The 23747-nt window shown below is 38.8% G+C and overlaps 1 protein-coding gene across 2 annotated transcripts in view; it reads left to right on the forward strand.

Moving 5' to 3' along the window:
* FBN1 (fibrillin 1) overlaps positions 1-23747 on the forward strand; it is a 210099-nt gene that overhangs the window by 15425 nt on the left and 170927 nt on the right. For both annotated transcript variants that reach the window (XM_018562908.1, XM_018562909.1), the window contains exons 2-3: positions 10456-10538; positions 14630-14728. In XM_018562908.1, the coding sequence (XP_018418410.1) occupies positions 10456-10538; positions 14630-14728 (182 nt within the window). The remainder of the gene's footprint in view (positions 1-10455; positions 10539-14629; positions 14729-23747) is intronic.

Consider the following 23747-nt stretch of genomic DNA (forward strand, 5'->3'; position numbering starts at 1 on the left):
ACAGGGCAGGGCACGGCGTTGGCAGCGAAGGAGGAGGCGGGGCCTGATGTCGTCAATGGAGGAGAAGGCGGGTCCCGGCGACAGAGGAGGCAGGGCCCGCCAGTGACCGTGGAGGAGGCGGGGCCCGGCAGTGGAGGAGGATGACAGCAGTACGGGGTTGGCAGTTAAGAAGTGTGACCAGCCCTCCTGAGACCCTGCAGAGCCCACCATAGAGAGTCTATGGCGGGCTCTGCAGGGTCACTCTCAGGTGGGCTGTTTGGGATATCCGGTGGGCTCTGCAAGGGGTGTAACTAGAAATCACAGGGCCCCATACAAAACTTTGCTATGGGGCCCTGTAATTTCTAATTACGGCACCTGCATCAAAGGATTCACTGGGAGTTTGAAAAATGTAGCTTGACTCTATTTTGTCATGTGCTTATTGTGCAGAGATAAGGCAATTCCTTGTGCCAGAGTCCACCCAACATGCTCTGTGCAAATTAGGTATTTAATAGAGCAAAAGAGAAATCTCTAGAGGATTCAGTCTTTACTAAATAAATGATCAGAAGTTCTCATATATGTTCCTTTTAAACATCACTTGTTCAATGTCTGTATCATCAGTGATAAAACAGAATCTTTTCTCTTGTGTTGCATCTTTCATTTTAAAGCAGCATCATTTTCACTTATTATATTAAAACATGGAGGCCAGTAAAAAAGCCAGTGACCAGCTATACATTTTTCTTCATTTTGCTCAGTGTCGCTAGCTAATGTTGACCCTCTATATCTCCACTGGTAGGAGTGGGGTTCTTCAAGCCTTCAAGCATAAATTTGCCATGCACCCCCAGACCGGTATATGGAACTCACTGTATGTAATGCATGCATGTTTAGGCAAGACCATAGTATGTAAGCTGCCAGAATGGCCTAAAGAAAGGCAGAATTTAGGAAGAACCGAATGGAATGAGGGGGGCGAAAAAAAATGTTCTGCCCCGGGCGCCCATAATTCTGGTTACGCCACTGGTAGGCAGGTCATGATTATAGCTATAGTAGCAATCACGACTTTGAGGTCAAATACTAAGACTCAAAAGGGCCAGCAAGAACTGTTTGCTCAGACACTGAAATAGTTCCCTGTACATGAATTGTACTTTATACCGGGTGATATCAGGAGTATGCTGAAACATGCTCTGTACCACAGTTCTCTATTTAGGCCTACAGATGGCATGTACATATGGCTTTTTAAAAGTTTACCTGACCTGAGTGGAGAGACACCAGCCCTTCTTGTGAATGGAGGAAAAGAGTGAAAGCTACCACTTCTTTGCAATTATTGATTTCTGTTAATTTTGTTGGGTGTTTTATTATGTTAGGATATAAAATATGCAATAGTATCTACATGTTAATGTACATAATATTTGAAAGTGTAAATACCTCTTTAAAGTGCGCTCAAACATTAACTTAACCAGTTGACATCCGCGGTGTTAAACCCCCTTCCCATCCAGGCCATTTTTCAGTATTCAGCGCTGCGGTACTTTGACTGACATTTATTCCGTCATGCAGCGCTGTACTGAAATGAATTGTATACCCTTTTAAGGGGACAGATAGAGCTTTCTTTTGGTGGTATATATTCACCACTGGGGTTTTTATTTTTGTACTATATTAAGGAAAAATTACCGAATTTTTTTTAAAAAAAACAGTTTCCCCTATATTAAATGATAAAACATTTATTATTACCCAATTTTTTGGTAAAATATAAAGGATGGGGTCACGTCGGGTAAAAAGCCACAAAACATGTCAAGCCTTAAAATTGCGTGCGCGTGCGAAACCTCAAAAAACGATAATACCCAAAATTGGCCATAGGCGACGCTTTAAAAGCTGTTACCGCTCATCAGTTTAGTGTTATCAGTGATTGATGGCCCTAAAATGATTGCTCTCACTGCGACGTTCGCAGTGAGAGCGCAATTGTAACATGTGTAGCGCAATTGTAATTTTTGCGTGCTGGGGCACCGGATGCGTATTTACGTTTATAGGCGCGTAAACGTGGGGGTGAGTTAAACATTTTGGGTTTTTTTCCCCCCCTTTTTTTATATGTGACTTTTATTTTATTTTACTTTTTTATGTGTTACTTTTATTTTTTTTTATTTATATTTACTTTTTTGCACTTATTGTTATTGCTATTATATAGGGGGACGTGAACGAGCACATATAGACGATTGGCTGGCTATGGAGCCGCTGATCGCCTATATGTGAAACACCCGGTAACGGGTGTGTGCAATGGTCGGGTCTTTTCTGCCCGTGCGTGCCCGCTAGGGGGCGCGCGCGAGCAGAAAAAAAATGCCGTCTGGCGACGGCAACCCGCCAATGCTGCAGTGCCGTCCGTCATTTTTTTTACTACGGGCAGACGGCAAGAGGTTAAAGTGTATGTAAACCCTGTCTTGTCTCTGATGTGGCTGTAGATATCAAAAGAAGCAGGAAATCACCAGCAGTCAGTAATGAAGATAAATATGTCCCTTTTATTGGACAATAAGCATCACAGACATCCAAAAAACCGACATTTCGGGGCCGCGCAGGGTCCCTTCTTCATTACTGATTGCTGGTGATTTCCTGCTTCTTCTGTGTCTGCACGGCGCCATCCGTGGTAATACATCACTGCAAGCACCACCTTTCTCATTTGGCCCGGACTGCTGTGAGGAGTGCGGAGGGTCTCTCCATCGACTTACAGCTGTAGATATCAAGACTTTAAGTCTTGGGCCCCCTTATAGCATTTCCCACTGCTGGAAGCTGGCTACCAGGCATAGCTACCCGTAATGTCATGAGCTGACAATGACAAGCATGCTGTGTGTCAGCTTGGTGATCTGTAGAGTGTGCACAAGAGGATAACAATGCAATCACAGCATTAGGAGCGCGTGTTTGGGATTGTAACCCTATTACTAAAACTCCATAGTGAGAACAGAAACATGGCCACATGTTGAAAAGTCCAGTCTTTCGGTCTTGTGATCTCTGCTGCAGTGGAGGATCAGAGTTCAGACTAGCTAATCTTTTCCTTTAGCAAAAATCAAATGTTGACCAGAACTGGTGAAAGCCCGGAACAGTAGTTTCTGCTGGTAAGAGGAGCATTCATTGCTCTTTATTAATTATTAATTTCGGCATGACTATTAATGCAGTATTAGATTAACATTTGAGTACAGGTCCACTTTAAGATACTGGCTGGAAGAATGTGCAGAGCATATGGATTTGGGCAGTGCGGGAATGCTCACAGGATGACACATCTTGCATAGTTTCCATACAGCAAATCCCTGAAAGGTGTAACCTGCCATTGATTGCCCATTCTAGTTTGGATTACTGCTATACTGAACCATGTCCTATTATGCATTGAACTGGGGAAGAAAGATCATACATTGCTGATTTTTTCACTTTGTACAGATTTATGTGAATGTTCCCCAGTAAGCTCTTTGTTTGTGGCAAGTAAATCAGGCACATAATTTTTAGTTCTATGGAATTCCCACCATGATAATTATAAGTTTAATATTAAAGAGCAACGTGAAGAAAGCTAAATCAGGCAGTGAGACGGTTATCAGGGTGTTTTTCTTTCTCATACAGTATATGTTATCACTTCATGATGAGTAGTGATGAGGGGTCTGAGGTGCTTCATGAAACAGACCCTTCAATAACAAACCACTATGAGATTGCTATCAGTTTCGAAGAACTTGGTTGTAGAGACATAGAAATAGGAAAAGGGTAATAACACATATCTTTATATTTAGACATAGATATCTACATACATATCTAGACATAAGATGCCTAAAGAATTTGCAGCCCTGATTGTGTGAACTTTGGGGCCCCTGCAGACAATAGTCTGTTTTCTTTGACAAGGTGCTTACTCAAGCCAGTAAATGAAGAATATTTTTTAGACTGGGTTCTAATTGCTAAATGGCTTATTTTATTTCCTTCACACATTGTATTTTTTCTATGCTGTCCATCCCAATTACATGTTGGTGTTTTTTTCCTCAGACTTTTAAAATGGATCTAACTAAGAGAAATATTAAATGTGGCATAAGTATGTTTAAGGAAGCACAGATATGGAAGCACTGATTTGTAAAGAGCCTGTAATAGCACTAATCTCTAGCAGTCTCATCTAAAGTTCATCCAGTCTATGACTGTCTCCTCCAGCATGTCTCCAACAATATCCTATAGCATGCCTACAGTATTTGACCATCTCTTGTTGTGGGTCTAAATGTCTGACAGCTTAGCTGTAGCATTACACTCACTGAATATTATGCGTGGCCTTTGAGTTTGTCAGTGGTTTGTCTTGAGGTTCCCGGTATCAAGAAAATTGACTACCACTGCCATAGACAATCAAATATCTCATTGAGAGCTGTAGACCTGTCCATTCTAAAAATAAAAACTTTACATGCTGGAGGAATCTAATGCAATTTTTGTCCCACTGTATTCCATAGACATAAAAGCTTTATATGATTTCCCTTATAGAAAAGAGAGTGATCTGCTATCATTTTCCAAGAGGACATCTTCTGTTAACATGTGTCATACATGTCAGTTGGAACTACTCATTTCCATACCACTGTGAAAGTGATATAAAAAACTTTGCTTGCTTTTGCCTGGTTATGCATGGTCAGCATTATCTTGGTCAGGACATTAAGTGGTTTAGCAAAATGTGCGACAGTAAAGTAGAACTCCAGCTAAATTATTTTTGTCTCTTAGTGTTGGACAAAGTGGATTGAGAGCTAAAATCAACGTTCTCTTGTTATTCATAGCCCTGCCGATCAGGATTTCCTTTACCTGTCTTATCAATGATGGTCACAGTAGTGATTCACACATTAGTAAAAAGCTATTTGTTTTAGTATAGTAGGGAAGAGTACTATCCACTGTAGGTCTTTCTGCGTTTTCCTGGAAATGTCCCACTTACTTCCTCTCCCAGTGACAGTGATCACTTGTACAGCAAGTAAAGAGAAATCTCATCAGAGGGGACCAGGAGAGCTATACAAATCTAACACAGGTTCTAGCTTTTCCCCAGTCTATCCATTACTGGCATGTACAGTTTACACTTTGTGGTCTTACTTTTAAGATGTGGCCCTAATGTTTACCCAGAAACGTCATGTGTATACACAATTTGAAGTGAAGGTTTGAAGTTAAGGTTAGGACAAAGCAGAAAAGGGGTTTCTTGGAATGTATGTTACATCAGAAATATTTTTACTACAAATATTTAGAAATTATTAGGTCACTATAGCAACAACTGTAAACTGCAATTTGGTTCCTGTTTTCCATTCTCTGCATAAAAAAAGAATAATTCATAAATAATAATTAAATAACCAGACACATGTGTGTAGCATTTATGTATGTTTAACAGACAGAAGGATTCCCCCCCCCCCTTATGGTGCCTTTGCATTTTTGCCCTATATTTAATGTCAAACAGCACTTGCTCAATTTACTGCTGGACCAGTGTGAGTTCTTTTTTAATAAACTGTGACTTGACATATTCATTGTACAAACTCGTTATGTGGTTTCCTCCCACTGCAGGAGTCCTTGTCAACGCAATTCCTGCTGTGAAATTGAGCTGACCTTTCCTCCCCGCTAGGGGTCCCATTCATTCATATAGTAGAAGATGGTTTTGTTCTGCTTGCTGAAGACATGTTAGCTTAGATTTCTCACATAAATGGTAGGGGGATTGGAAACAATATAGGTTTCTTATTTTTATGTGGTATTACATACAAGGCCTTGAGTATAAGAGGTGTCTAAAAGGATTTTGTTTTGTTGAACGTGCCAACCATTCAGATTTCCAGCACATGTTAGAAATGAAAAGAACAATCTGAATGGCTGTTAATGGTAACATGGATGTTCTCAGATCGGATTTGTGAGAGTCACCTAACCTGGACATTTACTGTTCTCTGATTTCCCCTAGAACACCATTTTAGGGTTACTAGAGAACTCAAAGATGCTCAGTGTAATTCAGCTCTGGCCTTTGAAACCTGTAGCCTTTAGGGTTTTTTTACGGTCGAATTTTAAATAGACTAAATCAAGCAACAACTGATTGGTGGGGGTCCATAATTTGTGGGTTCAGGGGTCTCAGAAACTAAAGTTTAAAAGTCTAAAGAATTTAAGTCTAACTAAACAAAAACAAAGTCAGACCGAAACCGAAAATGTTTTTTTTTCTAATTTTGTTTACATTTTAAAAAATATTTTATTTTTATTTTTTATAAACTTTTAATTTTTTTATATTTTATTTGTATTTATTTATTTTTATTAAATATTTTTATTCTCTTTACTTTACTGTCTGGGCTTCGAGGAAATATTAGGGGTCTAAACAGACCCCAGATATTTCCCTTTTAAAATAGTAAAAGGGATTGAGAATACAGAGCCCTCAATCTCTTTTTCTGCAGCCCCTGTTATAAATGAACAGGAATCCTCTATTACTGAGTGTTCCTGTACATTCATAACTTGTGCACATAGTATGTTTACCATGTCCACAATCATGAATGAACAGGAAGTGATGTAGGTTCCCATTCCCATTTATAATTGAGGACACAGTAAACATACTCTGTCCTCAATTATTTAGAAACACTCAGTGATCATTGATGGCTGACTGCTTGTACCCACTCTCCATCCTGGATTGGCTGTCACAGGAGGCTGAGCAAGCGGTGTGGGAGGGGAGTCCGATCTGACAGCTGACTCCTCCCCCGCACCACGGCCCGGCCTCCTGTGACAGTTATTAGCTGTCACCGCCCCAACGCCGCTGGCCGTTCACATCGCTCTCCTCCTGCCGCACCAATCGGCCTCCTGTGACAGCTTCTCTCCTCCCCCGCTGGAACACCGAGCACCACCCAGCGGGGAGGAGAGAAATCACAGATGCACCGCTTTTTCAGCCAATAATGTCACTTTCGGAATTCTGCCAAATGTCCCATTTTCGGCCGACATGTTTCAGCGCCCGAAATTTTGGTGCATCCCTAGTCATAACTGCATTATACAGTAAAGTAATCTATTTGAGTTGTGTAATTTGCTTGAAATGTATTTTCTTTCAGTTTTTTAAATAGCATGTACTTGTCAAATTGTCAGTGTTGCCACTGAAAAATATTGTTTCTATTGGAAAGATTTTAAAGAGTCATAGTATTTAATTCATATGTCTGAATAAATGTTAAGGTAATGTGGATGGGATTTCTTTACAGAACTGTAATCAGCTCAATCAGAGTTTGACTATACACAATTTTCTCAGAGCAAACTGCACATAACAATGTGCTCCAGTTTTTTCTTTTAAAAAAAGGTCCCTATTCCCTCACAGGCATATGATAAAATCTCGGCAAAGTCAGGTCAGCATTGTAAAGCCTCCAGATAAACATAAAAATGTAGCTGTGATATGTATAGTTCACTGCCTAAAGTAAAATACTAATGCTAATGCCATTAACTGTTCCTAACTGGTCCCGCTGTTCATGCCAACTCAAAATTCCATGCAGTCCTGAAGACAAATAGTGGTTAAAGCCTTCTCCTTTCTGCTGTACTGTTTTGCAACAGTGCTAAAAAAGTAAAATTTGCAGGATAATCAGGTTATAAAAAAATTAGAGGAAAGAAAAGTGAACTAATTGTGCATAACAACCAGTAAGGCCAAAAGATTTAAATTCCCTGGTTTAGGTTAAGAAAATATGAGTTTAAACTTCGTGCCATAGACAACAATCTCATTCTTTTGCTCTAGTTTTCATGCCTAAACTGCTCTGTATCAAATACATAAGTTTTCCTATGTGCTTTTGTGTTACATTAATAATAGTTTTTTTCTTGTCTATGGGTTATTTTGTGAGTTTGATGATGTATGGGGTGCAAAGTAGTGTGAATGCCTAACAGCAAAGAGCGGAAGCAGTACAAGGGAAATTATAGCTGTGATATTTTGTATGGTATGAGTCTTTACATATTTACACATATATCTATGGCTGAGATAACTAGCTTGCATGTATTTGGTTTAGGGTAACATAATGTTGGTAAAGTCCAATTTAAGTTTAGGCAAAAAAGGTAAATATAATTTTAGGGTGGAGCAAAACAGTAGGTTGGTAATATCATACCATTTTTTTGTTTGTAAAGTCTGCACTAGGCTGTAAAAGCAGTGGCCTCTTTGTAGTGGTTCATCACACCCCCCTCTTTCCCTTAAAGTAGCCATACACGGCTCAAACTTCGGCTGAGTCCGTCTAAATTGGCTGAAATGTCAGCCGTGGGTCGCCCTGCTAGTACCACTTGGCTCAACAAAATTCAATTGAAAAATGGAAAATTGTCCAATCAGATGCAGTTGCTGTTTGGGTATGCAGACAGCTGCGGGTGCTGGCAGCGGAGATACAGTAGCTGGCAGGGGAGATTTCTCCATCCACGCTGTTTAGCATGGATGGACGAATCATCAGGCTGAACAGGAGAAAGCTTTAGTCTCAACTACTGCTAGTCAATCAGTAATTGAGTGCCCCTTAAGTGGGAATGGGTTACAACCACTGTTAGATTTGTATGGCTGCCTGCATCCTTAGTGCAGAGATTGCCCTGACTTCCGTTTCTAGAGACATTAGTTACAAGAACAGGTAGTGAGGAAAATATCCACAAAAAGGACCCAGACAACCATAAAGACCCAACAGAGGTTTTAACAATTCTAAAATTCTCCTTAGTCTGAGCTTTGTAAAAACTAAGACCATTAAATGTTTTCACTTTACTTCTGGGCAGAATAGCAAAAGTAGCATGTACACTTCCATTACAGTACTGTATGTGTGATTGAAGTTGCAGTGGTCTCAGAAATCCTTGAACAATGAGACTCAAGGCCATTTAAAAGATACCACTTAAAAATAGGGATTAAAATAACGGGGTAGCCAGGTGCAAGAGAAGAAGTCCAGCATACAAACACCAGTAAAAATTGGATTATAGTGGTAGGGTATCCAAGTACAAAAGTTAAAGGTCAGCTGTGTCAACTGTGTAGGCTGTGTCAACTAAGTGAATAAAGTGACTTTAGAGAATTTTCAAGGAAGCAGGTCCCAAGGGCATTTTTCTACTTACATTCAATCTGCCATACTGTAAAGTTAATGGTTTACAGCTGAATTGGCCTGCAGGAGTGTTTATAATACAGTTTTGTGCTGTACCCATGCTAGATTGTCCTCAGATAACCTGTTATGGGGAGTTTCCCCCATATAAGTGTTGCAAATAGTACTATGGGGAGACTCCTAAAAGCTTCCCCACATAGGGCCCAAGAATCTTCAACACACTTGGCAATAGTCAAGCCTATTCTCCAGATGAATATAAAAAATTGCTTTTTTAAAAATGTTGGCTCCATATCCAACAGATGGACAATATCTATAGGGATTTTTGGAATTGCGAGCAATTTATTACAAATGATTAACCTCCACATGTTAAATAATCAAATGTAATGAATTGATTCTCTGTAGATGTTTGTTCCGTTAAATCATGTGTAATGTGTGCAAGGGCTACCCAAGAAAAATAGTCACAATGCTTAATAAAGTTCATAACATAATACCACAATACCAAAAAGTAAACTGTCTTTATGATGATATATATCATTTAAGGAACTATTAAGAAAATAATGTAATTCTAAAGATGCATAAGCGCTAAGTGATTTTGAATAATAATGTCACCTGTAAAACTTTTGAATCTGGCCTTTATCCTAGGCTATGTGGGGTGTCTTATATTAACGGAAATGGAGGAATTTAGGAGTTGTGATTGCAAGACTGAGATCATAATTTTCATCCTAAAACTCCCTATGTGACTGATGCTCACAGCAGTCAAACAAGAACATCTACAAGTACTTAGTAGCAGAGGCTACAGAGAATTTTATTTGACACCTAAAATATTAGCTGCATCCTCACTACCACAACTATTGAATGCTGTCTTTATAATGCAAAGTTCTGTTGTCCTCAGTTTATCAAGTTTTTTTTAAAGAAGTTAAAACTAAAATATAGTTTTAGTGGTCCACTATGCCATATGGAGGTTGCTTCATTTTTCAGGATTCAGGAATACAAGAAAAGTAAAAGTAGCATTTGCAGGAAAAGCATGATCTGCAAAGCATATAAGGAGTTAAAGGTCCCCAAAAATGACAATTTCTTTGTTGGTTTTAGTGGACTTTGCTGTGTCTGGGTAGCATCCAACTCATTAAGTTATAACTGAGTGAGAGCATTCTGGGCTCATTAAAATACCGCTGAGCTGGACAGAATTTGGGCCATGGTGACCGTTAATACCTCATCAGGGTTTTTATTTTCTAAACTGAGGCCCAGCATCAATCTCTCTTGGCTTTCACCAACCAAATAATCTGTCACAGTTACATAAACCTCAGAATACTGATACTTTATGCACTCTAGTCACCTGATTTGTTTTCTTGAGTAATGAAAGTAGATTAAATAAAGTTATTATTCTATTCAGTTATATTCAATGAACATCTGTTTATGTGCTTCACACAATAATAAAGTTTAACGGTTTGGTCTAATGTGATGCTTCCTGTATGTCTTTTAGACCAAATGTTTGTGGATCCCGTTACAATGCCTACTGCTGTCCTGGATGGAAAACGTTACCTGGAGGGAACCAGTGTATTGTCCGTAAGTGTCGGTCTCCAATGTTTTTGCTTTTAGTCTACAAGTTGAACGGGGCTTTAAAGAGGAACCTAACACTGGATGCTGTTCCCAAAAGTCAAAAGATAAGTTACCAGTATTGCCTGGGGTATTCTTGAAGCTGATGTTTCCTCAATTGATGTATCTCTGTGTGAAGGCAGCCATCTTGGTAGAGGTAGGGTTTTACTTCTCATGTCAGAGCCTCCAGCAAGGTGAACAGACATTAGTACAAAAGTGACATTACCAAATCTTGCTCCAAATTTTTAAAAGTAGCAGTCACAGACGGCAGGGCTTTAGATTTCACACTACAGGAGTGCCTAGGCATACCAAGCAGTGTATTGCTACTTCTCAGGGGGATTTCCAGACATTTTTCAGGGTACTGCTTAAAGACAATTAACATTTTTAATTTTTCCCTATAAAATAGAAAATATTTTATTTTATTTCAGTTCCACTTAAATAGCCTCATTTTCTAACACCTTAGCTCAAGGTCTTGCTGTGAGTAGGTCTAATTTTCTAATGTCCATACATTTAGCCTGCAATGTAGAAAAATGTAAAACATTAGGTGTGAGCAGTACGTTAAAGTAAATTTAAAGTAACTTTGTATGCTAATTGTGCTGAGCAGGATACAGTGTTAAACAGCACCATAGTGTGCAAATCTTGACACTTCCTGTAGACAGTGTAAGCCAGCCTGTACCCTTTCACCTCCTTCACCTTCCTATTGGGCAGGCAGTAAAGCTGCTTTTCTTAAAACTGAACTATGGGGAAAAAAAGATTTACCTTTGTTAACTGCCCGCTATGGCTAGAGGATGATAAATAAGGTGATATACTTGCTTTATGCCTTGATCCCTCCGCAACCAACGTTCTTCTCCGCTGTCTGACACTCTGGAATGTGGACGGGCCCAACAGCATCCTCTTATACAATGCAGGGCCGCTGGTCCTGTACGGGATGACAACAGAGAGCTGTGTCGGGGGCAAACAGGTCACCAATGTGATGAAGAAAAGAAAGCCTACTGAAGTGGCGAATAAGGGAAGTATATGACCTTAGTCATCATGCCATAGGTAAAACAGGTAGTTAACCCTTGATCCCGCAGACCTAGAAGATAGATCCATACTCCCCATCACTGCTCCACTATTATCATCTCTCCCGCTTCTTCCACATCCGACATCTTCATTGGGCCATTGTTTGGCCACTTATGATGTAACTGACATGTGAGCTAGAATTATATCATACTGGTACTGACTCCATTCTCTGCAACTTACAGACTTGCCTCTGGCAGTGTACACAGGAAAAAAATTCCTAGTAGAAAGGGGAAGGTTTTTGTTGTTGTTGTTGTTGACAGAAGAGACATGGGGGTTGATTTACTAACCTTATAAACACACCATGAACATGTATACACCTCTGTAGTGTGTTCCCTCCCAGCATGATTTATGGGAGGAATCGAAACACCTTTGTAGTGTGTACACACCCAGCAGGTGTGTTGTGTAAAGCCCTGCAATGAATTGCAAGGTAATGTGGTGTAAATTAGCTCTATGTTATGTTGCTTGCGTTGATGAATGCAGGAATGTAAATGCATTAGCTAACCATTTTTGTCTAAACTGTGAAGCAGCATTATATATGCATCATGTGCATGATTTTTCCATATATGGCATTAGTGGAAATATGCTTTTAGAGACTTTTTGGTTGATAAATACGTTTTGCTGTGTGAAAATCACACACACCTGGTGCGTGCGTGTGTTTAGGTTAGTAAATCACCCCCATGGAGTCTCTTCTACCAAAAAAATCAAACCAAAACAAACCTCTACCTCCTAAAATGTTTTTACTTTAGTGCCACTGTAATGACAGCAATTTGATATTGAGCGGGAAGAAAAAGCTGTTGGCACTATCAGGAAGTGTGGAAAGCTGAGTATTACAGTGTCCTTGTATTCGGGATGCCCAGGGTGCTGCAGCGAGGTGCCTGAATCCTACTGATGCAGCCTGTTTGGCACAGTTATATTACTGAGAGGTTTACTCTAACAAATTCCTCTTTATGTCCATTGGACAAATATTTGTTTTCATTATGCTCCATCAATACTGTACACTATTTTAATAATTATATAGTGGCAGCATATTCTGTATTATTGTACAAGTAGGGAGCCAATAGAAAGCAGCCAATTAAATGTATTAAGGGAATTGCTGTAGTTACATGAACATGGTACAGACCCATATCTTGTTGCTGTGGCTTACTACATTTTCTTGATTGTGGACTACAGTATGCTATTTAATAAAAATGGATTGTTACCAAAGTAAAATATAGTGGGCTGATCATCGTTGGGCAACCTGTGCCTCTTTTGATTGTCAAATACTACATGTGTCAGTATTGCACACAAGCCTTGCTGGGACTTATAGTTGCAAGTAAGACAGCAGGCTGCTCATGCCTGAGCTGTAGAGTCTGATCGCTTATGCACCTGCTGTCATAAAGTCACTCTCAGAACTGCAGTAAAGTTTCTGGCACCTGTACAAATGTTGGCCAAACTTCAATGCTGTGACATTAAAGTGCTTGAACATAAGCAGAAAATCACCACTAATGACAACAAATCATTATTCATCATTTACTATATTACACAGTGTCATCATTTTTCACTGTATATCCTGCACAGATGTTATGGCCCTCCATAAATTATGTAGTTGTAAATGGGAAGCAGCCGTCCTGCCTCAGCATATTTGTGTTACAAGTGGGCTACACCCAGCGAAAGATAATCTCCAAATGTCAAACAAGCAAACCTGCACATTATGAACGTCAAAATAAAGTTTCCTTTACATATTAAGGAATTTTTTGCCGTTTTGTTTCTATGGCAATTAGCTTGTACATCATTTATGCAGCTGGCCCTGAACCTCTAGCCCTTTAAAACGAATATGCACCAATGCAGGAAATATTACATTAAATATTACTTTAACCGACCTTATTTTTTATTTTTTTTGCATATTTATAATTTTTAAACAATCTGCTGTGACTGCTGCAATAAAGAGTACCTGCCACCATTTAAATAAACAGTTAAGGTTGACTTTTACCACCTCTTAACTAAAAATCACATCAGCATGCTGATATGAAATCATCCTACATTTATTAGTTGAAAAAGCATTTTAAAATTACTGCTTTTCCCCTTTCTCATTCTGATAGGCCCTGGTGACGTAGCCTGTGCCTCAGAGATGCATCCTGGGAAAGCTACATCACCAGTGCCTTCCTTGGAAATCTCACCTACAAAATCTCGTGCGATCTCAGGGAAAGGCATTTTTCCCTCTCAGACGATGTGCATGGTCACATGTTCCAGGAGGCAGACCCAGAGTTCCAGGAAGTAAAGGGAGGTGGGTTCATCTGCCCTGAGTTAAAATGGCCATAGTGAGAAGAAGTCAGTGATTTCCAATTGCATCATTATTCCAAAACCACCAACAGGGCTGCTTCAGTTACGTACATGTGGCGGGAAAACTTAAAATAGCACAGCAATAAATATGGATTATCTTTAACATTTTAGAACTTGTCTTTATTACATCTGCATAATAGAAGTATACTGTACATGTTAAAAACCCCTTTCACACGGGCTGATCAGGAGAGGATCTGTGCACGGATCCTCTCCTAATCACAGTAGTACAGAGCGCATGTCACCACTGTGACATCCATGTCCCAACAGTTTTTTCCTCCACCTTGTGATGGAGGAAAGAACGGAAACTGCTGGACCCCATGTTGGACTATGGAGAATCTGATGTAAATGGACTTGTGTCCATTTACATCAGATAACCCCCAACCCGACACAATCAGATCCGGCCAAACGGATCTCTGATCCATCTGTTTCTCGTCCGTTTACACACTGCTGCCCATAGACCTGCATTGGGCATCTCATTGGGTCCGCATGAAAAACTGACAAGTGGACACGATTGGATCAGTCATCTGAAAGGGGCCAAATATCTTAATTAAAAAAGCTTAAACAATTACATATAAGTTGGAGATTGAGAAGACACCAAGGCCTGACACTAGAGAGTAAGGGGCAGTCTATAAATGACAATTTCACTCTAGGTTAATATATGTGAAATGTTTGTTTTACAGCTATTTGTCGGCACACCTGTGGTGATGGGTTCTGCTCACGGCCCAATATGTGCACATGTCCATCGGGTCAGACAGCTCCATCATGCGGTTCCAAATCTGGTAAGTTGCTTAAATCAAATTTATCAATATTCAGAATTCTGAAATTAAACTTTCCACATTTTAAAGAAGAATTCCACTCTGATTAAACATTGGGATACTGTTTGTAAATGAAGAGCTGTTTAAATCACTGAATACAACGTATCAAGATTTATTTTTGCAATAGAGGAGCAACAAATTCCTAAACAATGACATGATATCCCCATTTGCTTTGTTGATTTACAATGCAGATTACATGACCAGATAATGAAAACTTCCAAGCCATCATAAGAGTGAAGCCTTTCTTTTCTGATTTAGATCTATTTATGTATGGAATGATGCGGAGAAGGAGTAGAGACATATAGCAGTTGAGATTCGACTATCAGACTCAGATATGAGGGCACAGAAAACATGTTTATTTTCACAGGTGGGGTTGTGAATTTCCTAGTGATAAAAACAGGCTTGAAACCGGTAAAAAAAAAAAAACAGGAACCAGGAGCAAGAGAAGTCAGAAACAAACACCGGCCAGGTTCCCTTAAAGCAAAACTCCACTTTTGGTAAAAAAAACATAACATATCAAATTTCTTCATAAGCCATTTTGTAATTTAATGCTATTACAAATTAAATTTTATTGTCAATTGTTGTAATCTTCTAAAACTGTCCAAAAATGTCAATACAGTATTTCCATCTGGAGGTGTTCTGCAGGCCGTTGGTTACAGAATGTCCCCAGAAATGTAATTTCCTGCTTCTGTAATTGGCTCACTGATTTTCTCAGATGTCTGCACTTAAATTCAATTCAAATTTCAAGCATCACGTGAATTAGGAATTTTAGTTTTGGTGAGATAAACCCCTAAGGGTTAACTTTTAAAGTAGTAGTAGACACTGCAGCTTTCCTCATCAGAACACTGAGATTTTACTAGGTGGTAATAACAAACCAGACTCTCAAATTGATGAATCAATCTGTAAAGGAGATAGTGAAACAAACAGCTATTTCTTTAGAACAGAAAAAGGTAGAATTCTGCAACACACTTTGTTACAATTCTTGCAGTGTACATAGATCACCCATAGGTGACTGTTTTTCTCAACAAAAGTGGAGTCACGCTTTAGGTAGAGGAACCCACTAATCACTGGCGGACTTGTTAAGTATCACTTTGAATATGCACTTGCGTATGTGTGCCCACTGCCACGAACTTAGATGATCTGGCACGGAAGGTGGGTTTCGTACAATACATCCTTGTTCCATATTAATAATTAAACTTTCATTAATAAATTATCTATTATTCACCACATGGGTTACTAAAGTGCTGCGCAAACTGTTGGCGCTATATAAATCCTGTATAATAGTAATAATAATAATAATATAAGTAGACTACCTTTAACAAAAAGAACATAACATTTTGTCAGTCTGTAAATCATTAGACCTTTATAAGACAAAACACAAGAAAATGGTAAGAAGGGGCAGTAAACAATTATGAGATATGACTACCTCAGTCTTCTAGCAAAGTTGAGATATTCCATGACCATTGCCTAGTAATGCTCCCAAACTACCACCAGTGTTGCGTTTTTCACGCAATATGCCAATAGCATAATAAGTAGCATAACAGACTGGCAGCTGTAATTTTTAGAGTATTGCCATCAACCTTCAAAGTGATCCATATGTGGATGCTTATATACATATATTACATTACAAAGAGAAACCTGGTTTTTACACTGTGCCATAGACACTCTACCTTTGGTCACAAGGCATTAACGGAGTCAAAAACCTCAAAAGAGTTGTAAACACTGACTAGATTACTTTTAGCTTGATAAAGCACTATAAATCATAAACAACTGTACTTTTTTCTTTAGAAAATACTGTTTTCACCTTTTTTCTTCAATCTGTGCATCTCAGTGCTGCAGATCTCCTCCATCCTAAGCCACTTCTGGTCACTTCCTGTCTATATGTACTCACTCCAGCATTGGCTCCATCATTAGAAAGGGCAGGCTTCCTAATTGTTTCAGCAACAGAAAATGTCTGCGCAATAAGGGTTGGCACAGCCACTTACAGTCTTCATTGGAAGTACATATGTCAGGATGACAGTGCAAGAGAGCAGTTTGGGAACAGGGTAGAGCATTGTCATCCTGTAAGACCCCGCTCACTTCACACCTGGGCATTTTGGCTCCTGTTCACACCAAGCGTTCTGTCACTTTTAGCAAAACACTTGTAGCTTGTACACTTTTCCTCCAGCTTGTACATGAGGAAGATTTGAGCATTTTTGTCCCCATAGACTTTAATGGAAATGCCTTAAAACGTGTGTCACAAGCCTTTTTGGAGCATTTTTGGAGCGTTTTGTGGGTGTTTTTGCATGATGCCACAGATGCTACTGCTTTTCATTGGGCCAAATAGAAAAATGCATGAAGCTGATTGGCTGCAAATGCTTCCTAAGTGCACATAAAAAAACTATTAAAAGAACGCTTGAAAACACCAACAGGGCCTAAACCAAACCGAACCAAAAGATTACCAAATATTATTTTAATGAAAGCTGCAGATTTATAAAGATTGCAAATGAATTTTGAAATTATATTAATTAAGTATTAAATTATACGAGGTTTTAGTGATTGGGTTTTGTATATCATCAATGTATTCTTACTCATTGAGCATCGTAATGTGGTTTGACCTTCTCCTCTCTATTAAATGAACCTCTAAAGAGACTCTAGACCACTACTCTTGTGAGTGTCTAACATTTGTATATGTCATAGGAAAACAGTATATATATATTGTATCTTTTATACACAAGGACAACATTCTTTATAAATCTTTCCCGCTAGATAAAATGCACTGTGAAAATCTTACAGGCAGCTTGTGAACAAATGTAGGAAATGTCTTATTATGGGTTCGTGTGAGCTTGTTTTCCATTAGAGTGTGCCTTTCCTCCAGCTTGTAAAAAGCATTCTCAAATCAGATCTTACGCATCTGTTCGCTCAGCTAATCTAAACTTTAGTTCAAAGTCTTTGAATGAGTTTGATGCTCATGTGGGAATGGAATTAAAAGTTGGCAAGAGCAGCATTAATTGAAATCAGTTTCTTGAAATGATTTCCTATTCTTCTTGTCGGATGATCTAATTTCCTATAACACTTACTACCAAATATTTTGTTATGCGGAATAAAGTTATCTCACCCAGCACGTTTTACACTTAAGAACACCCTTTTCATGTGCTTCAATTCATGTACTCATCAGCTACTGTACATATAAATGAATTACAGGGTTACTGTACATAGGAATATAACAAATTGTGCAAACACTAGCTTCCATTTACATATAGTGGAAGCACCTGTGTGATCATCATAGAGTCCCCAGGAACCTCTGACATCAGTACAGGATGAATTTTGTGCCAGGCCGTTTTCTTTCACATTGCATACTTTCGATTATTAAGCAATTAGAATAAACTTACACATCCTGGCCATACTTTTAATGTCTCCAATGTGAGTTATTTCACAGCTTACAGCTTTGTATGTAGACTGAAGAGGCACCTGGTGCAGTATCAAGTTGGATCTCAGTTAACATTAGTCAGTAATTATTTAAATTTTCACTACTACTATCTTTTTGCACAGAAGTTGGGGCTAAGGATTAGCGGAGTCATTTCAGTGAAAACAATTTGGTTGGTGAAATTTCGCTTATTGGGCTGCTTGGGGGGGGCGGTGGAGTGCACAAGTCCTAATTTCTACTTGACTCATATATTTTTGTTTTGTTTGTGTTGGCCTTTTGCCATGGTACTAATTTTTTAATTCTCTGTCCACTGATGTTTAGTATTGGCATAGAGGTTGCTTTCCCATGTCAAAATAGGAAAATTAATTTTTCTTTTTAATTGGCGAGCACAAAATGTTCCATTGTTGTGAAAAATAGTTTACATTGAATTTGTGATATTTGGTGTATTATTTCTTTATTTACTATGTTTAGGATTAACACATATAGTTTTAAAAACAAAACAAAAAACATACTTTAATTTTTGGTCAGGTAAATAATATTCCATAAAAAATATTTGATACTTACCCTTTCCCAACTGGAAAGTAGTTCTCTAGGCTAATTTTCACTTTACTCAATAAATTGTTAAATGTTCAAAACATTTTTTGGGGGGATAACTTTTAATGAGAAAACAAGTTCCAATGACAGCTGTTTAAGTAGGGATATCCCCTCATACTTCCTGCTGTGTCTCTGATACTGAAAATCAAAAGAAAACTCCCTAGAGGGACAACCACATGACCTATAGTCTCAGATACTTGGTTCAAGGAGCGCCAAACGTGGAAAAGTAGTGCATTCAGCAAACTGTTTTAATGCATGCAAATATGGAGGAAAAACAAGCATCTTTGGGGTCGAGTTTGGGGCACCATTAATGGTAATGGCATAGCAAGTGCATTTTCAATTTGTGGTGCATTTTGCGAATGCACATCAAAGTGCACATTTTTGGCACGTTTGATGCGTGTACACAAAATGCTCAGGTGTGAATGGAGCCAAGATGTTATTATAAATAGGGGTGTGCTTAATGAATACATTGTTCGACCCCAGTAGAACTGCTGCACAGTGGCCACAGACATTGCTGCCCTGCATGGGATTTCAGTATTGGAAATGCAAATCCTTGGAATTCATAAGCAGTAAATACATTTCATAACATAATTAATCATAGGGAATATAAATAAAACTTTTTTGGGGTTGGTTAAAATTCAGCTTTAAACAAACACATTAAATGATTTCATAGAATGTGTTGATAAAATGCCCCTGTCTTTTGATAAATTACTCACAACCTATGAACAGACTATTTCCCCATCTTACTAGAAGAGGCTGGGGAATTTTTGTGTTTTGTATTATTTCCCCATCTTAGGTTTTAGCCTGGAAATTCAGGCTTAAGTGTTTTTTTAAAGCTATATATATAAATTTATATCGAGGCTGGACAAATCCCAGGAGCTAGATAGTCAATGCTCCTTAAAAATGATAGCTGGCGCTTAACTTTTGAGCTGACTCCTAAAAAAAATCCTGCTTGCTCCTAAATTTCATATTTCCATTTTTCCACCTCTGAGTTATATATATATAGATAGTTATATAGTATACAGTTATATATAAAGAGTATATCAGAAAAATAATCACCATATATTTAAAGTACAAAATATGATGTCTATCAGGGTCAGTTGTCCTATTACTCACAGACAATTAAGTTGATATAGGAGCACAAATCTCCTTTTGTGTTGTAGCAGAACTATATATGAAGTATATGTTTAACTATATTCAGCAAATACCCGTGTAAGTTATACAGATCTGGTAATTACATTAACTTGTAACTTCCAAATTGCCAATTGCAGAGTCTGAATTTTCCTTAGCCAAGTAAGCCAGTAATCTACCGGTCATATTTCCATTCTCAGAAAAGGATTGTTTGGTGAAAAATAGTTTCCTTTTGAATTTATGACTTAGCATTAAATTGTATTCAGATTGTGCTAGCAGCCATTTTTATTATTTGCTGGTTGAGGGGCTTTGAGTACAGTTCACCCCCAATAAAATTTCTCTACAAATTTATGTACAATATCATTTCTCATTGTGCCAAATTTTTGCCCACTCAGTATTACTTAAAAAACAAAATCATTTGATTGAAAATTTTAAATTGCATGTTATTAGGAAAGGAGGGAAAGGGGGAAAGGAAGGTCATTTTATGTGTACACTACAATTCAGCTTTAAGGATAAGCAATACATTGATGCCATTTGTAAACCCAATGCACAACTTCTAGCTATATTGATTTTTCCCAGTCTTTGCACCCTGAGCAGTTTTGTCAGGTTGTCGGTTAATAACCATGTTTAAATCTTCTAGAGAAATCAAATGACCATAAAGGTATTAACAATATGCTGAAGAAGGAGCTGATATATCAAATGTCACTATTATATACTGCATGCTGCATTATCAACATTAGCAGCAACAACTAAAAAATGACACTTAGAACTGGATTTCAGCTTACCATTGCTTTATTAAACTAGGAAACGTCTAGAGAAAAACACAACAAACAGAAGGTACCCAACCAAACCATGCAGTTCTTAGCCCATTGGTTTGTAGCAAGGCTAAATAGGATTCTGTTTTAAATAAGCAATTTCATGATTATTTCTCAATATAACATTAAGCCATATTTCACTTTAAAGAGTAACTTGACTCCCGCATATTTTATACCACAAGACTAAACTTTAGAGGCCATTTGGATATAAATCAGTTATACGGTAAACCTTTTCATTACTGCTTTCCCATTGTGTTCACATGTTCTATCCCAGTAACATCTCACTGACATTATCAAGACTTTCTCTTCTCTGTCAAGTGGTCATGTTGACTCCTTCTGCACTAAAATATTATGGCAACAGTGATCACTTGCTGATAACAGTATATAACAGGTCACTATATTAATTGTACCTAACCCTACCAAAATGTATAACTGCTAGCTTACCTTCCATTATGTGCAGTGATTTCATTCTTTGTAGGCTTGCTTTTCCATTATGTGTACCTGTGATCCTGCCATATATGGTAACCACTCTCTGTCCTAAGGTTAACAATACTCACTGAGCGTATCTTTGTGCTGTAGCAGTGATGTCACCCTAGGATGTGTGCTCTCTCTACGGCTACTATGGCCTATCTGTGAGACCACCATACTCCACATACTGGAGCTTCTGTATCACTCCCCACCAAGATGCTCCCTCACAATGCAGAAGTTTAGCACAGGCCTGAAGAGAGCCACACATGACACACAGCCTTCTAATGAAAATAAAGTCAATTTTAACATACATTAAAAAAACCTAGTAGTCCACTTTTGCTTTTTATAGTGTTAGTAATAAAGTGATTTGTATATAAGGTAAATTATGCATCAAAGCAATCTAATTCTGGAGTTGTGAAGGAGATCAGTCATGTTAAAGGAGAACTATGAGATGAGTGATTTCCACTCACCTCATAGTTCTAGCCGACCTGTGACAATGAGACTGTCACAAGTCGGCTCAGTAGATCGGGAGGTGAGCGAACACATACCGGGTTCGCTCACCTCTCGATCCTGTCTGCCGTGGCAGGGGGGGGGGCTGGATTCCCCTCTCCCCGCTCCGATCTTCCAGCGCTGACTGGCAGAACGGACGGGGGAGGGGGCGGGTACAGCTGGCTCTGCCTCTAGATCGGCAGAGCCAACTGTCACTCACGCAGCTGGGCGGATCCCGGTGTCCAGGTCGGGATCCGCTCCGGCTGTGGTGTCTCAGTATACTGCGAGCTGTAGCTCGCGGTATACTGCGCTTAGGGTAACGGGAGGACGCTAGTTTGTGTCCTCCCCTTACCCTAAGGAGAACTATGGGGAAAATCACAGACCCCATAGTTCTCCTTTAAGTCACTCTTGACCTGATCGAGCCCCAATAAAGAATACAAGTAAACAAATACTGATCCACACTCTTCCACCCACAGTGTACAAAACATGGCAGACACTCTAGATTATATTTGCGCTTATTGTCTAATCGCTGTTGTTACAATATCATTCATCATTGTTGCACATTTGTGCCTACTTAAATTCCCCTGATGTTACTTAGATTACTTTCACAAACATTGTTTATTCTGCAGTAGAGATCCAAGCATCACAACTAAATTATTTGTTGGTGTTTTTTCATAGCTGTCTCTTTTGGGTTGATTTTAATATGATATAATGTCAGAAAACTGCTAAAAAGTTTGAAATTATAAGTGAAAATGCACACAATAAGACCATATGAGCAGCAGGTAAAGCCCATGCATGGGGTTCCTAAGGTCCTCAGGTGTCCTCAAGTGCTTGGTCCAGAAAAATTGAGAAATTGAGTTTGCTTACTAGAAAGGAGCTACAATGCAACTGATATTAGCCCGGGATGTAATGATGTGTTCAGAGCTCAGGGTGGCATGTGTACTCACATCAAGAGTTGACTCTATCTTGTCCTTTAATAAGAAGTAAGATGCAAGAAATCACTTGGCTTTTCTTATGTTGGGTATTTGAATTTGTAAGTGGTTAGGGGATATCTGCATTCAAGATAAAGTCTTATGCATTATTCTATGGTTTCTGAAAGCCAGACAAATAAACATTCAGCTTATACTTGAAAACTGGTCTCTAGAGGACAGCATGAGGACCGTAGAGGAGTCTTCTCACAAAGAGCAAAGTAATTTCATACTATGATGTGTTTGTTCAGATACTTGGCCTTCGACTTCCAAGTCTGCCCTCGCAACGTATCCCTGCCGAGTCCTTGTTTTTGTTGTATATTGTTTCACACTATTGCTACTTACAGTTCCATATCTCATTTTAGCATAGTGTGCCTAAATAACAGCAAAAACTCAAAAGTGTGGGAAAGGTGAATGGCAAATGGAAAATTAGAGTAAAAACTTATCCCTAAGTAAGAAACTTGCAGATAATAGTAGCCATCATTAAAGTGACACTAAACTCAGGAGTTACATTTTTAAAATGCATTCAAGTACCTGAACTATTAACAAAAATGTATCTTATTTGTGTATCACTCAGCTGTAGGCCCTCAAATAATCTCTGAATTGGTGATGATACTGTCCTTCCTTCTGGAGGATGGCTGCTTTTGTTCCCCATGGTCCCTGTGAGTGTTGTAAAGTAGCCACTGCTCCAAGCTCCTTCCCATGATGGAGTACAATCTCAATACATATTAGTAAACCAAATGTGAGTTTTTTGTCCATCACAGGAGCGAACTTGGAGCGGTGACTACTTTACAACACAAATACATTCTACAATAACATAAAACATTTTAAGATATCTGTACAAAAATGCAGTTTTGTTTTAAAAATGTCTTGTCTAATAGGACAGGAAAAAATGCTATACTTGGAAGGTCTCTGACTCGTGGTGTTGACCAAGAAGTTAGAAGTCAGCCTAACAGTAATTCATAATAGGAATTCATTCTTGGGCAAGGACTGACTGCAGCTTCCTCCACAATCAGAAGCATTGCTCCAGTGGTGGAGTAGCATGTAATCACAGTCATTTAGATGGTTATTCACAAAGCTGTCGAAGGCAGCCGTGTGAAAAGCCAACCCGA

The sequence above is a fragment of the Nanorana parkeri genome, unplaced genomic scaffold (assembly GCF_000935625.1).
Source record: "Nanorana parkeri isolate BGI_ZX_2015 unplaced genomic scaffold, ASM93562v1 scaffold611, whole genome shotgun sequence".
Lineage (NCBI taxonomy): Eukaryota > Metazoa > Chordata > Amphibia > Anura > Dicroglossidae > Nanorana > Nanorana parkeri.